General features: G+C 31.4%; 2 protein-coding genes across 3 annotated transcripts in view; both read right to left on the bottom strand.

Annotated features, from left to right (window-relative positions):
• Nucleotides 1-1,800: 1,800 nt before the first annotated feature.
• LOC148237697 (uncharacterized) lies at nt 1,801-7,630 on the bottom strand. Its single transcript, XM_088181364.1, has 4 exons — nt 7,349-7,630; nt 5,073-7,262; nt 3,944-4,119; nt 1,801-1,830 (listed from the first exon to the last, which is right to left on the bottom strand). Exons 2-4 carry the CDS (start codon nt 5,509-5,511, stop codon nt 1,801-1,803), a joined length of 645 nt encoding a protein of 214 aa, XP_088037490.1. The 5' UTR covers nt 5,512-7,262; nt 7,349-7,630.
• A 1,178-nt stretch (nt 7,631-8,808) lies between these two features.
• nmo (serine/threonine-protein kinase nemo) overlaps nt 8,809-12,782 on the bottom strand; it is a 50,706-nt gene continuing 46,732 nt past the window's right edge. For both annotated transcript variants that reach the window (XR_015812213.1, XM_088203504.1), the window contains exon 10: nt 8,809-12,070. Coding sequence is in view for 1 of the 2 variants with exons in the window: in XM_088203504.1 (XP_088059630.1) it covers nt 12,016-12,070 (55 nt within the window). In the remaining variant the exon portion in view is untranslated. The remainder of the gene's footprint in view (nt 12,071-12,782) is intronic.

Here is a 12,782-nt window from a genome sequence, read left to right as displayed (position 1 = left end):
TCAAAACTCTTGCTCAGAAATATAATGGTTTGAGCAATTTATAAAAGATAATGACAGTATTGAATTCTATACATGAAATAGCACAATCTTGATCAAAAATAAAGCTAGTAACACTTGTTCGATTGTGTAAAAAGATTCTTGCTAACGTGGAAATAGGTGTGTTGGATTCTGAAGAGATTGAGGTAAGTGATACATCTGAAATATGCAGATTATTGGAAGGTTTAAAGTGCTTTGAAAATGTCGATTTGGAAAACATCTAGTTCAGTTTGAACGCTATTCAAATGATGCGGATATCATGAAGATAAAACAATTATATTAGTCACAAGATAGCCCTGACTTCTGTTGAATCTTTACTGGACTATATCAACCAAAGGGGATTCGAATATAATGATAAATAGCTCTTAGAAAAATTTGTACTGTATTCGAAAATTATTGAGAGATTCTCAAAATCCAACTAGAATCACAGATCTTCTTAATAAATAATAAAAAACAATAACCTGTATTGTAAACTTATACATTTTTTAAACCAAATAAAAAATGATCGTTCGGATTATCCATGTTTTTCAATTATCCATGACCTTCCTTCCCAGCATTAGCATGGATAATCGAGAGTATACTGTATTACAAAGATGCAAAAGTTTAGTTTACAATTTTATATCGGGAAACCGAGAAGAATAACACGTTTTGTATTAACGTATCCATGTATTATTTTCCAAAAAAATATGATTATAAATTAATTTAGTAGCAAAAATTTTACTAACAAATGGCATTCATTTTACAACTGCTTTGTATGCTTCAAAAATATGCATATTTCGGTAAAATTTGAAATTTCAGGCCAACATTCAAATACGAAAGAAGATAATTTGTGAAATGTATTTTTGATGATGGTTAGATTAGGAGGAATCAATTAAATAAATTGTATAAGTAATGTATATTAATTGTATTGTATTAATAATTGAGGCAATCTTTATGAGATGTTTGTCAACCATTGTATTATTTATTTTATTGAAAGTAAAATTTAAAACAATGTTTTTAATGCGCAACCAATTAAATCTCTAAGATTGTATGAAGTGGTTAACCATTTTAAAAGCATGAAGTGGTTAAATAAAGTTCCTTTTATTTGAGTAAAATATCCTAAAAAATTAGGCATCGTGTTCAAATACACATCTGCAATGTAATAGTAAGAAAAAAATTGACTCACGGACTCTTATAAAAGTGTCACAGAAATAATCCACCATAAAAACTGCTTAACTTTGGATGAAAGCAGCTCAATTTATTTTAAGGAGTTGAAGGCCTTATATGAAGAAGTGCCCAATGTCCACTTTTTCGAAATTTGTTTAATGTCGAAATGGGTAGTGCTGATCATTCTCTACAAGCTCCGTTAAGGAGAAAAATTGTAAAACCACAATTCTCATTATAGAAATTTTAAGTAATTTTGGCATCACTTTAGAAAAAAAAAGTTTTTTTTTATTATCTAATCTTCTGTTGTAACCTAACAATGCGTTACAACGAGGTAAATCTGTACCAACTGAGTAAGTAAATCAGATATAATGAATAACTACAAGTAAATATAAACCACCAGACTGTAAGTTTGGGAATCGGTGACATCTATATTAATAATTATAAATTATTATGTATAATATAATTTGTAACCAATAGATGTCACTGCAGCTGGAGTTCGGTTTTTTTATAATAGCGTATTTTTTAAAATAAAATTCGAGTGTCGCTGCCGGGGATCGAACCCGTAACCTCAGAGTTATGGGCTACACTATTCCCTTCTTTAATAATAATAAGTGTCACTTAATCACTTGATTTTAAATCATAACCCACCTGAAGAAACAAAAACATTATACAAAAATTTTAACAAAATTATTTTAAAGGCGAGAAAAATACTTTTCATTCCAGAAAAAGCAAATGATGAACATTTTTATTTTATGAAAAATACTCTTATGCCTGCACTACACTCTCTGGAAGTTGGCCAAGGTTGGCCAAGGACGGAGAATATAGTGGGTTACTTCGGGGTTACTTCGGTAGAGTTCGGTTCTGCCCACTCTAAAATCTCTCGAAAGTTGTCCGAGGTTACCGATAACGGGAGGTAAAGTGGGGGTAATTCAATCGACTTGGCCAGCTTCGAGCGCTTCCGAACATTGTCGGCAAAAGGACCGGACGCAAAGGGACCGAAGTCGGAGCTGCTCTTTCGAGCACGAGCGGAGAGATAGAGTGACCAGAGTGAGAGAGATAATGATATGGTGTTTCGCAAACTGAGACAGAACGAGTAACTCGGTTCAATTTCAATATGCGCGTAGGCGTCCTATGATCAACACGCATGTCAAGCGCTGCATCGTGGTCACGTGGTCAAGTTATAATACCACATGCTTATCGTGGACTTCAACAGACTCTTACTGACATCTTTGAATATTTTAGGGCTCCAAAAGGGATTAATTATTTTTTTGAAAATATATTCTTCTAACAGATATCGTTATTATATTTTTTTTCATATAAAATTAAATAATTAAAAAATAGTTAGTGGTACTTGATTTCGTTAAAAAAAATTGTTTCGAATATCCTTACGTATTCTCCTAGATCGGTTTATATAAATGTCACACCATAACGAATTCTTATTTAGAATCGTTGACGACAAATTCTAGGATAGTCACAGATGTGGTGTTCGTATTCTAAAGTATAATGTTTATGCCTTATGGCATTTTGTAAAAGCCGACAAAGATTTTGCGTAAATTGAATATTTAGAACCGAAAAGTTTTCACTGATATTGTATTGGTGAGTGCCCACAGAAACTTTTATAATTATCAGTAGCGTAATTTTAATAATATGACATTTAATAAATTGCGATTATTTGGCACATTTTTCGATCGCGCGCAAATATGCCGGCTGTACGTGACAGAAGCCGCAGTCCAAACGTCATTCACGGCCGCCGTCCGGACGGCATATGAAATTTGCGACAGTGTTGTCGCTTACTCGAAGTCGTAGATCTCGGCCGACTTCAGTTGTAATTTCGGTTTGGACAACTTTCAGAGAGTGTAGGCAGACATTAAACCATATTTTAAAGCTTCTCTGGGTAAATATTTCAAACTTAGGCAATTGTGCAAAATTTATCATTTATTAAAAAGTGAGATACTATGTCGAAACAATTTTTCTGGGCCATGGGATCGATTAAAAAATTACAAAAACGTATTGGCCTTCCTACTACAATAAACTTTTTGCGAGCATATGATGGACCTATTCCTTTAAAAGCTCAAAAATATCTGACTAATTTAGCTTAACCAAATACCTTCAAGATCCTGCCAATTAATTTATTAATGAAAATTTATCACCACACATTAATATAGTGAAATACATTGAAATGGATAGTGAAGGTATCTCGATTGATAAAGATTAATGCTTTACATTTATAAAATTGTTATTGCATGATTAGTATGAAACAGAAAAAGCCCCATTAGCAAAATTTTGCTTCCCATTACATGTTTGGTGGTTGAATAAAGAAAAGACTAAAAAAATATTTTTATTTATTTTGAGATCTGAGATATTTTGTTACATGACTAGTTATCGAATATTTTTTTCAATACAAAGAAATAAAATAGCACTTTTCATTCAAAGATATTTTGCATTGTTCAGTATCAATTGACATAACATCTTTATTATATTCCTTATGGAGATATAATCGTAAAGCTTAGTTATCGCATCAAATCAATCCCACACACTTCAACCTTGTATTTTTTCAAACACAATAATTGATATTGTACATGTATGGTGGCAGACAAATTAAGTTCTACATAGAAACAAGGAAGCCACGCGAACCACATGCCACTATAATTAATTGCCATCATTTGAATGGAGAGCTTCTAAATTACGAAGCCAGTCATTAGTGATGGAACTCAGTAACTACCATTAGCTCGTAACAAATTTATAAAAATTAAAAACTCACCTGATCGTTATCATCGTCGCTCTCCTGAATGGCCAGCATGACTGCAGCCGGTGACGATAATGCACCCAGCTGTAACGCAGCACTACCGGGTGTTCCCAAAAGATGCCTCTCGGCTGCATGTAACGAATTGCCCACCTCGTCAACGTCTGCCAAGTCTACGGAATCAGCAGCTGAATCTGCGAAAATACTTTCGTTTATGATGCGGTGTGTTATTGTCAATGCAAAATATATTGTAGTGTGTAGGCGCGACGTGTCATTTGTGTACAATTCATTGACAGTCTTTGCTTGTCTGTGTTGTTTCAATGTGGGCGAAGATCATAAATTTACAATACAGAACCGTTTCCTAGTTCTCCCACTTATGGCCGAAAAGTGTTTTTGTTTTGAAATACAATATATCATATGGGAGATTGCGTTTAGGATTTAATTACTAGCGTTTTATGGTTAGCTTTTATAATATACATACATACCTAACATTAATTAGTGTAAGATAAGAACGATAAATTATAGTTTTTCTAACCTCACTCTATATATAATTAAATATAACTACTTTACGAGACACCTAATCTTACTATAACAGAATTTTTATTAGCTTTGATTATTAATATTGTGTTTCTTCTGTCCTCTGTCCTCTGTCCTGAGAAGCTAGGAAGAATATATATTTCGATTCACTTTTTGGACATGTCTGATTTACAGTGCTGCCAACATGGGAAACTGGAATTGGATCAACCTATATAAATTTTGCTTTTTTTGCAAAATACAAAATAAAATGTAATGTGATGAAATTATTAACGATTTTAGGGATTTTAGACATTCAATCAACGTCTGAGAATGGGAGACATTTTTTTAAATTGAATTTGTTTATGATATAATGTAAATTAAAAACTGCTCTTGCATTCTACTTCTACTTATGAATATAAATCTAATAATATAATAATTTTGACTTTTACCTTATTTGTTTAGAATCATCGATTGGACTGATATTCATTTGATTAAATTTTCATAAAACCCTGATTTCAAAAATAATATAATTATAAGCATTTTTAAATCATATATAACTATTTTTGTTTTTATTTGTAAATAAAATACAAACGTTCAACGCCCCGAATTGCTAAATTAATGCAACACATACCAATTAGGTCATCCTCTATCCAATGAATGTTTTGAGTGTCGCGTGCCAAATCGCGCACTCGCGGGTTATAGCTGCGAACCGGTCCTCTCATATGAACCCTCTGCAATCCGCTTCCCGGTATCAAAGAAGCCACTACCCTCTTCGGAGGTCCTACCGGCACTTCAGCTTTTTGAGGAATAGCTCTGTTCATATCCATCTCGTATTCTTCCTCGCTAGGTGAAGTCACCTCGCAATAGTCGTACCTATCGTTCAGCTTTTGCTCCGTCGCCGACAGACTACGAACCGGTAGGACTTTTTGTCGATTGATCTTTGTCGGGTGCGGCGCGGAAAAGCTCCTGACTACATCTTGAGTAGGCCTGGATCTGCCCCTGCCCCATGACCTCTGCTCGGGCCGGATTTCCGCCATCCTCTTCCTCATTGTCTGCCTTCCACACTTCATGTATCAGCACTAACGCACGGAACGCGTGTGAGCCACATTGTCGACGAGCGTTCGATTTTGTTAGAGCAAATTCGAAATTTGAGCTATGGTATCGCGTAACGAGGACGAAGCTCCTTCGAGCTATGTAAGACAACACTCAGTAATGCGAGATGGTGCTCATTGCACCGCTCGAATGGTACTGATTAGCAAGCTGGTCGATAGGTATCGGACTTTCTCTGCGATGTGCAACCGGCTGGGTCTCGGATGAACTACTGAGGCTGAGGTATTCACTTTTATTGTTTTCGGATCAGGAATGGATAATCTTGGGGGTATTGACGCGAAAAAAGATCAAATGGAACTGTCAGCTCAAAGGCGTGGAGTCTGGTGGGGTAACGTGTGGGCGACTCACCTGGACGGCTTTACGCAACGGACGCGTTCTTCAATAAGTGCCACTAAAGGAGTCGTATTTTGTCTTCGTCTTTAAAGTTAGGTATTATAATTCATAATACATACTATGATAAATAATAAATAAAAATATGTAAGATAGTATATAAAATATCACATACTATATGAAGGAAAAGTTTTCGATAGAACATATCCACAGTTAATATTTCAATAAGGGCAATTATTTACCTATCTATCTGTATATACCTGTCTATTATGCCTATTGGATAAGGCGATCTGCTTGTCTAAATTCTAAATAAATAACTGCTCAGAAATATTATTGTATTTTGTAAACTCTGACAATATGATATTATTGATTTATCAACTATAAATATAAAAATAAATTATTTTCATCAATCATATCTAACGCTATTAACCAAACCTCTTCTCTCCGCCAGATACAGTTATATCAAGGGCTTATTGCCACGCTCCGAGACAATGGATCTTGTGTTGAACAGTGTGAACTACGCACTTTTTAGGATGAACCTTGTGTTCGACGCTAGAGCCTTCGCCATTAGCTTGTCGGATCTCCATTGAAGCGTCACAGGGGCCGTCTCTCATCAAGCTTTCGTCCTTAGCCGGTCGACCCCGCACGTGATACTCCATAAGCAGAAGCTACACAGGCGGTCGCCTGGGACGTCAGCTCTAGAAGGGCGGCAAAAAATAAAAATAAAGAAGTAACATTTCCTTCAAAAGTTTTCAAACAATGCTGCTGAAAAATCTAATATTGGTGAGTGTACATGCAATCGTGTGTACACGGTCAGAGACCACTAAAAATTAGAGAGTACTCAAAATCATTTAGTAAAGCTAGCGGATGTTGAAAATAACCTTTATTTATTTAAGCTTATAAATGCTGTAACACACCTACTTTTTTATGTTGAACTTAATTATAAATTATTTTTGATAACATGTCAATTGCACTGAGGATCTAAAACCATAATTTTTATTAATATTTAAAACTCCAAAACATATTCTAATAACTCTTTAAATATATATAGATATTCATTTTACATTAATTAAAGAATGATTGCGCAAAAATTTAATGGAATATTTTAATGTTAGCATAGCAAAGCGTTAAAACATTATGTATTTTTATAGCTTCCCTTATAGTAGAGCGACTCGATAAAAATCTTATGGTTGCTATATATTTTACTCTCTGCACCTCGTTGCTCTTCTATGCTACTATTTTATTCTTTGTTCTGTGGTTGCCTTACAGTTGTTTTCGCCAATTTTTCAGCATTATTGCACTATATTTTATGTCCTAAGTGCGTAAATTTATTAAATAATTATAATATAATAAACAACTGCTATGTAGTTATTTTGATTCACTATAAATTTTAAAATACTTGTAGTTAATTTGAATTACTACAATTTCTTAAATTATTTGCAAAATATAATTAATTGTATTACTCACGTTTTAAATGTAATGTGTTGATAATATGTGGGTGGGGGGGGATCAACTTTTGCTTGGGACGCTAAATAAGCTAGGGCCGGCACTGGGTGTCGCTTATCTCGATTTGACGTAAAGTTGAACATCCGAATATTCCAAGTCGGAAGCGAAGTGGTGGTACAGCTTTACGGTTTATATACGTTAGGATAAATAGAAAGAAGACCAATCCTAGAAGAATATGAACGAAACTTGTATCTGTTTTTAACTAATATTTTATTTTAAAAGTCTAGATGTTTTGACGGATACACATCACTGGTTCGTTGTCTAGTATTCGTTTATGTTCGTGTGCATATGTTTTTACTACTCTTAACGGATCTTGTACAATAAGGTGACCAGATTTTTAAAATTTCAGAAGATAATAAAAAAAAAGGTTATCTCAGAAATGTTTGTTCGAGAACAAAATAGAACACAATTAGGACAGGATTTCCAAAAGGTCAATCCTTCTTATAAGAAGGGCGTCTGGTCACCTTATGTACAAGCTCGTTGCAGTAATGTGATGATTATGGTTCAACAAATTAATATTTTAGGTATATGATAAAAAACCATCATTAGGATTTTCCCTAATTAAATAAAACGCAAATTCAAATTCTAAAAATTCTTTATTTAACACCAAAATTCGAAAAAATGACAAAGATGTTGCAATTAAGAAACATAAATATTGTGCCATCAATTACATTACAACGATTAGATCCAAATTCGATAAGTAGCGATTGCATTCGAAAGCGTGTCATAAATTTATGAATGATTGAATATATTATTATTATGGGTCTCCAAGTATTATGTTTATTCTTCGAGGGCTAAATTTTTCTTTGAATAAAATTAAAGATAAGTGATAAACTGTAGCACAATATAAAGCGCTATTTGATATTTATAATTATACAATTTAATATTATACATAATAATGATAAATATAAAGTAAAAGTATTATTAAATATACATAGTTAATGAGGTTGTTGAGAAATTATTTATTGATATAGACATTGTATGGAAAATGACAAGAGAAAATAATTTGCATAGTAGATGTAGCAAATTTATTTAAAAACAATTTGTGATTAGTAAATCCAGAATTTTATTTATTATTATTTAATATAAAATCACAATGCAATATTATAAACGAAAGCCAAAGAAGTTAGGTGTGCCAAAACTGGAATGCGATACAAGTCTTAACAGTTATTGGCATCAATTGTAAAAAGGGTGTGAGAACAAGAACTGTAATGCATAAACAATCATGCATCATTAAATATACAATTTACGACTACCATTACAATCAGTCATTACATTTTATTCTCTATTTATAGAGATCAATATAAGTGTCTCTAATAATAAGAAATTAATATTGCAAAATCTCGATTTACACATGTAAAGCAATACAACATATCAAATTACAAACTAGTTGAATACGATTATAAATGAAAAGAAATTGATACTGTTTTATATTTTTATTTTCCTCCTATCTATACACACATTATGGTACAAATATTTACAATGATTAAACGGTAGAGATGATTGCTAATGTTCCACCCTTCATTTTTAACATACATCACTCGCTATTATAGCACACGAAACGCTTGTAAGCGACACGTGCGCTCACACACTTACACATGTTGCATATACGAATATGCGTTTTACAAAAGGACATACTTTTCGACAAAAATAAATCTAACGACTTAACAGGATACTAACAAGGCGCTGAAACAGGTGCAGATACTTTCGTCATCATCAGAAAATACGCGGTCAGATAACTATTTTATTTATATGTATGTATATAATTGTCAATATGTAGTTTATTATTCATGTGTTACATACTTCATTATAATAGTAATAATAATAATTATAATCGTAATACAAAATTACCATAAAATCACATTTTAAAAATTTATATAATTTCAATGCTCGTGAAAAGAAAAAATACGCAATGTACAAGTGTTGAAGAAAAATAATAATCTAATACTAAAACATAATTAAGTTAGGTACTTTATAAGCATGTCAGCATTGAATAAAAATATTTAACTGTGTTCTCGATTTTTGCTGTTTGTTTCGAATGAATATATGATTTATTTTATTTTACAAAAATCTAAGAGATCTCATTTTTTAAAACTTCATATACAACGAATACGTATCTGAATTAATCTATTTGCCAAAAATATCAAACAACACAGTTTGCTTTTTTTATATTTTTTTTAACATGTATTTTTTTGTATTGAAATATTTATACTTTGACTAAATCTAATTTATACTTTTATTAACAATAGAAGTCTCAGTTTTTACAATAAAAAAATCACTTTCTATTTATAAAACTAACATCAGACGTTGTTTGTAAAAAATCTAAAATATTTCATCTTGAAACTTCTAAGTAATCATATTTCATCATATGCAGTGCACTATCGATTAACATTGTCACAATTAGTTGATTAACAAAAAAATATGTTCATTAATCAGCAACATCAAAATTTGGAATGATCAATGACAATCACAGAAGAACTTCATCAATTTTATTGAAATGAAAAATATATTTAAAATCGTCTAAATAAAGAAACACTAGAAAAAGTAATAAAACTGACAAAGTTCTGCTGCACTTGTGTATAAAAATTACAAAGCGATCGGCGACGCTCGCTTTAAGGCTTTCAAGATAATTGAATACTCTATTTGTATGTTACATATTGTTCATACTATGACACTTACATAAAAAACATGTACAATCATGCCATAAATCATACACATATTCTTAAATGAAATGCCTCATACAATACTAGACACTGATCTATTCACGAATACATTGCAAAATGCTAACTTTTTTGGTCAACACCACATCCACAGATATATTTGTACATGTTCAACTGCACACCTATACTCGTGCGCATAAAAATGCTACTGAATACATATAAATAAACAGACTGAATAAAAATTTAATCAAAACACAGCAAAGACAAAAATTCTAAGGTAGCGATTATTGCAAACATTCCAAAGTTATAAATGATAAGGCCTCTTATTTATATACACATTTATAACCAGCGGAACTACCAAATTTATGTATATTTTAATATATAATATATAAGGCTAAATAAATAGGTACATCTTATTGCGACATCTTTCTACTACGCCATCGTCACCACTATATGTAAAGTTAAGTTGGTCATTAATAAAAAACCGATAAACATTAGCAAAAGTCTTACTATTTCTTACTTAGAATATGGTAGCTACTTCAGTAAATAGTCTATTTTTTATATATATATCAGAGTGGATAGGGAAACAAGATTGGTTAATATAAATATTCAATTTGTTTATTTACTTTGAGCTACATTTAGTTTGGCAGTACGACAAGACACTTCATTATTCATTATAGAAAATAAAAGTAATAACGTTATGTTGCAATGTTCCTTATATGCATTTTTTTATAATTCAATAATATTTGGTACCAAATAACGAAAATGAAATACTGTAAATGTTATCTATATACTTCCTCACACACACGCACATACTCTCAAAAAATTTAAATACGCCCAAGTGATATATAAACATGAATTAATTATAACACAAATACATATTGTCATTTACTGCTTGGACTCACTCGAATCAAATTAAGTAAACATAATTAAAATATTGAAAAGCGTAATTAAAAATAGAAAAATTATCATTCAATCGCCCAGTACTTATAATTATAACGAGATCTCTGGAAGCCATCTACTTTAGCCCGGTCAAAAATTATGATACGTTTTCGATTTCTGCCGGGAATTTAAAGAGCCTTTTGGGCAAAATATATCACAAACTAAGTTTGGAACATTATTTACACGTAGATAGGATTTAAACTAAAAAAACTTATGTAGAGCCTTTATCGCATAATCAAAATGCCAAAATTAAATCTTAGCAATATTCAAAATATATTGTCTTTATACTAAACTGAAAAAATATGACAAGGCCTGAAATTAATTATAAAATATTCATTCTAATAATTGTTATTATACAAAAGTATAGATAAAAAATAATCATCTATTTTCTTAATAATTTCTGAGCAATATGCTCGACATGTGTGCATTGTTATGCCAAACGTTCTTCCACTATATCATCAAATCTTAAACAAAATACATTCTTATGATCAGTCTATCTTTGAACAAAAATATTACAGGATTTAAAAAAAAGATATTTTGTTAAGCTTACACCTAGTTCATTTTACTAAAATTTATAAGTAAAGATGAAACAGGCAGTGATAAATGTTCACCAAAAAAAAAAAAAAAATCGACACCATTGTCACGTTAAAATATGCTTACTTGCTAAGATGCCCTCCGTCTAACGCTACATATATAGTAGTACACTATGAGAAAGCACACCGAGTTTGTATTTTAATTGGATGACCGATTCTCTAATAAGAATACGTTACATTTTTTTTCATAAATATATACAGCATACTCGGACAACCCATCAATCAGATCATATATACATATTCCACTGAATCACAAACACTATTATTACTTAACACTATCCAATGCGATGAGGTATGATGTGGTATTAGAATTAAAGTTAAAAAGTGTTTCGAATGCAACTTGTAGTAGTAGATTTGCCGCATTTTACAAAACACAGTTGCACGGACGCTCGTCGGGAAGTTTCGAGTTTTGATGTTGGCATTGGTTATTTTGTCAGTCCCATTGGTGCGGAGATGGCGGAAGTTCCGATGGATGAGCTACCGTCGAACTGAAATAAACAATAGATTAACGTTCAGACACGTGTTTCAAATCAAATGCGATGATATAAAAAAACATGCTTTTTATAATAATTTATTTTGATCCATGAGGCACGTGATAAACTACTGAAAATCTGCGATGAAAATCATTAAAAAATTCAATATCAATAGTAGACAATTAACAAAGTTAATCGTTCAACTTTCGATAATTATACCATGTAAATCACTAATAATAATAATAATAATTGTCTAAAGAAATAATCACCATGTATTAATTGCATGCAATCAATTATAAATTATGCTACGAAATTTTGTTTTCAATTAAAAAATAAATTAAAATTTACATGCCAAAAGTTGCAAATAATTTTGGTATCAAAAAGTATTATATTTTATCTTCATAGTTCAAATAATGAATGAGCTTTCATATTTCATGGATTGATGATAAAAAATAATATACTAAAAAAACAAACAACCTCTTTGTCATTCAATTAATAATGACATATTTTATGTTCATTGAATCTATCTCTATAATTCATATAAAATTCAGATAAAATATGTCATTATTAAATTGCATATAAGAAATTAAATATCCAATTCAACAATCTGGAAAAGAAATATGATTAATTCAACTTTTCAAGACGAAGATCCAGATTCAGCATCTAAAAGAAAAAAACTTGAATCAAGTGTGTCCGTTTAATAGTTTTTTTAACCTTAAAGCGTTTC

Source organism: Plectrocnemia conspersa, unplaced genomic scaffold, assembly GCF_051122295.1.
Source record: "Plectrocnemia conspersa isolate PC_06_02 unplaced genomic scaffold, ASM5112229v1 ptg000002l, whole genome shotgun sequence".
NCBI lineage: Eukaryota > Metazoa > Arthropoda > Insecta > Trichoptera > Polycentropodidae > Plectrocnemia > Plectrocnemia conspersa.
The sequence above is the reverse complement of the archived record's forward strand: the minus strand, read 5'-3'. Positions and strand labels throughout refer to the sequence as shown.

Coding starts and splice junctions, on each gene's coding strand:
- LOC148237697 (XM_088181364.1), bottom strand. CDS start 5,511: ATGAAGTGTGGAAGGCAGACAATGAGGAAGAGGATGGCGGAAATCCGG. Junction 4,120..5,072: donor GATAGAGGATGACCTAATTG/GTATGTGTTGCA, acceptor GTATTTTCGCAG/ATTCAGCTGCTGATTCCGTA. Junction 1,831..3,943: donor GCGACGATGATAACGATCAG/GTGAGTTTTTAA, acceptor TTGTTTCTTCAG/GTGGGTTATGATTTAAAATC.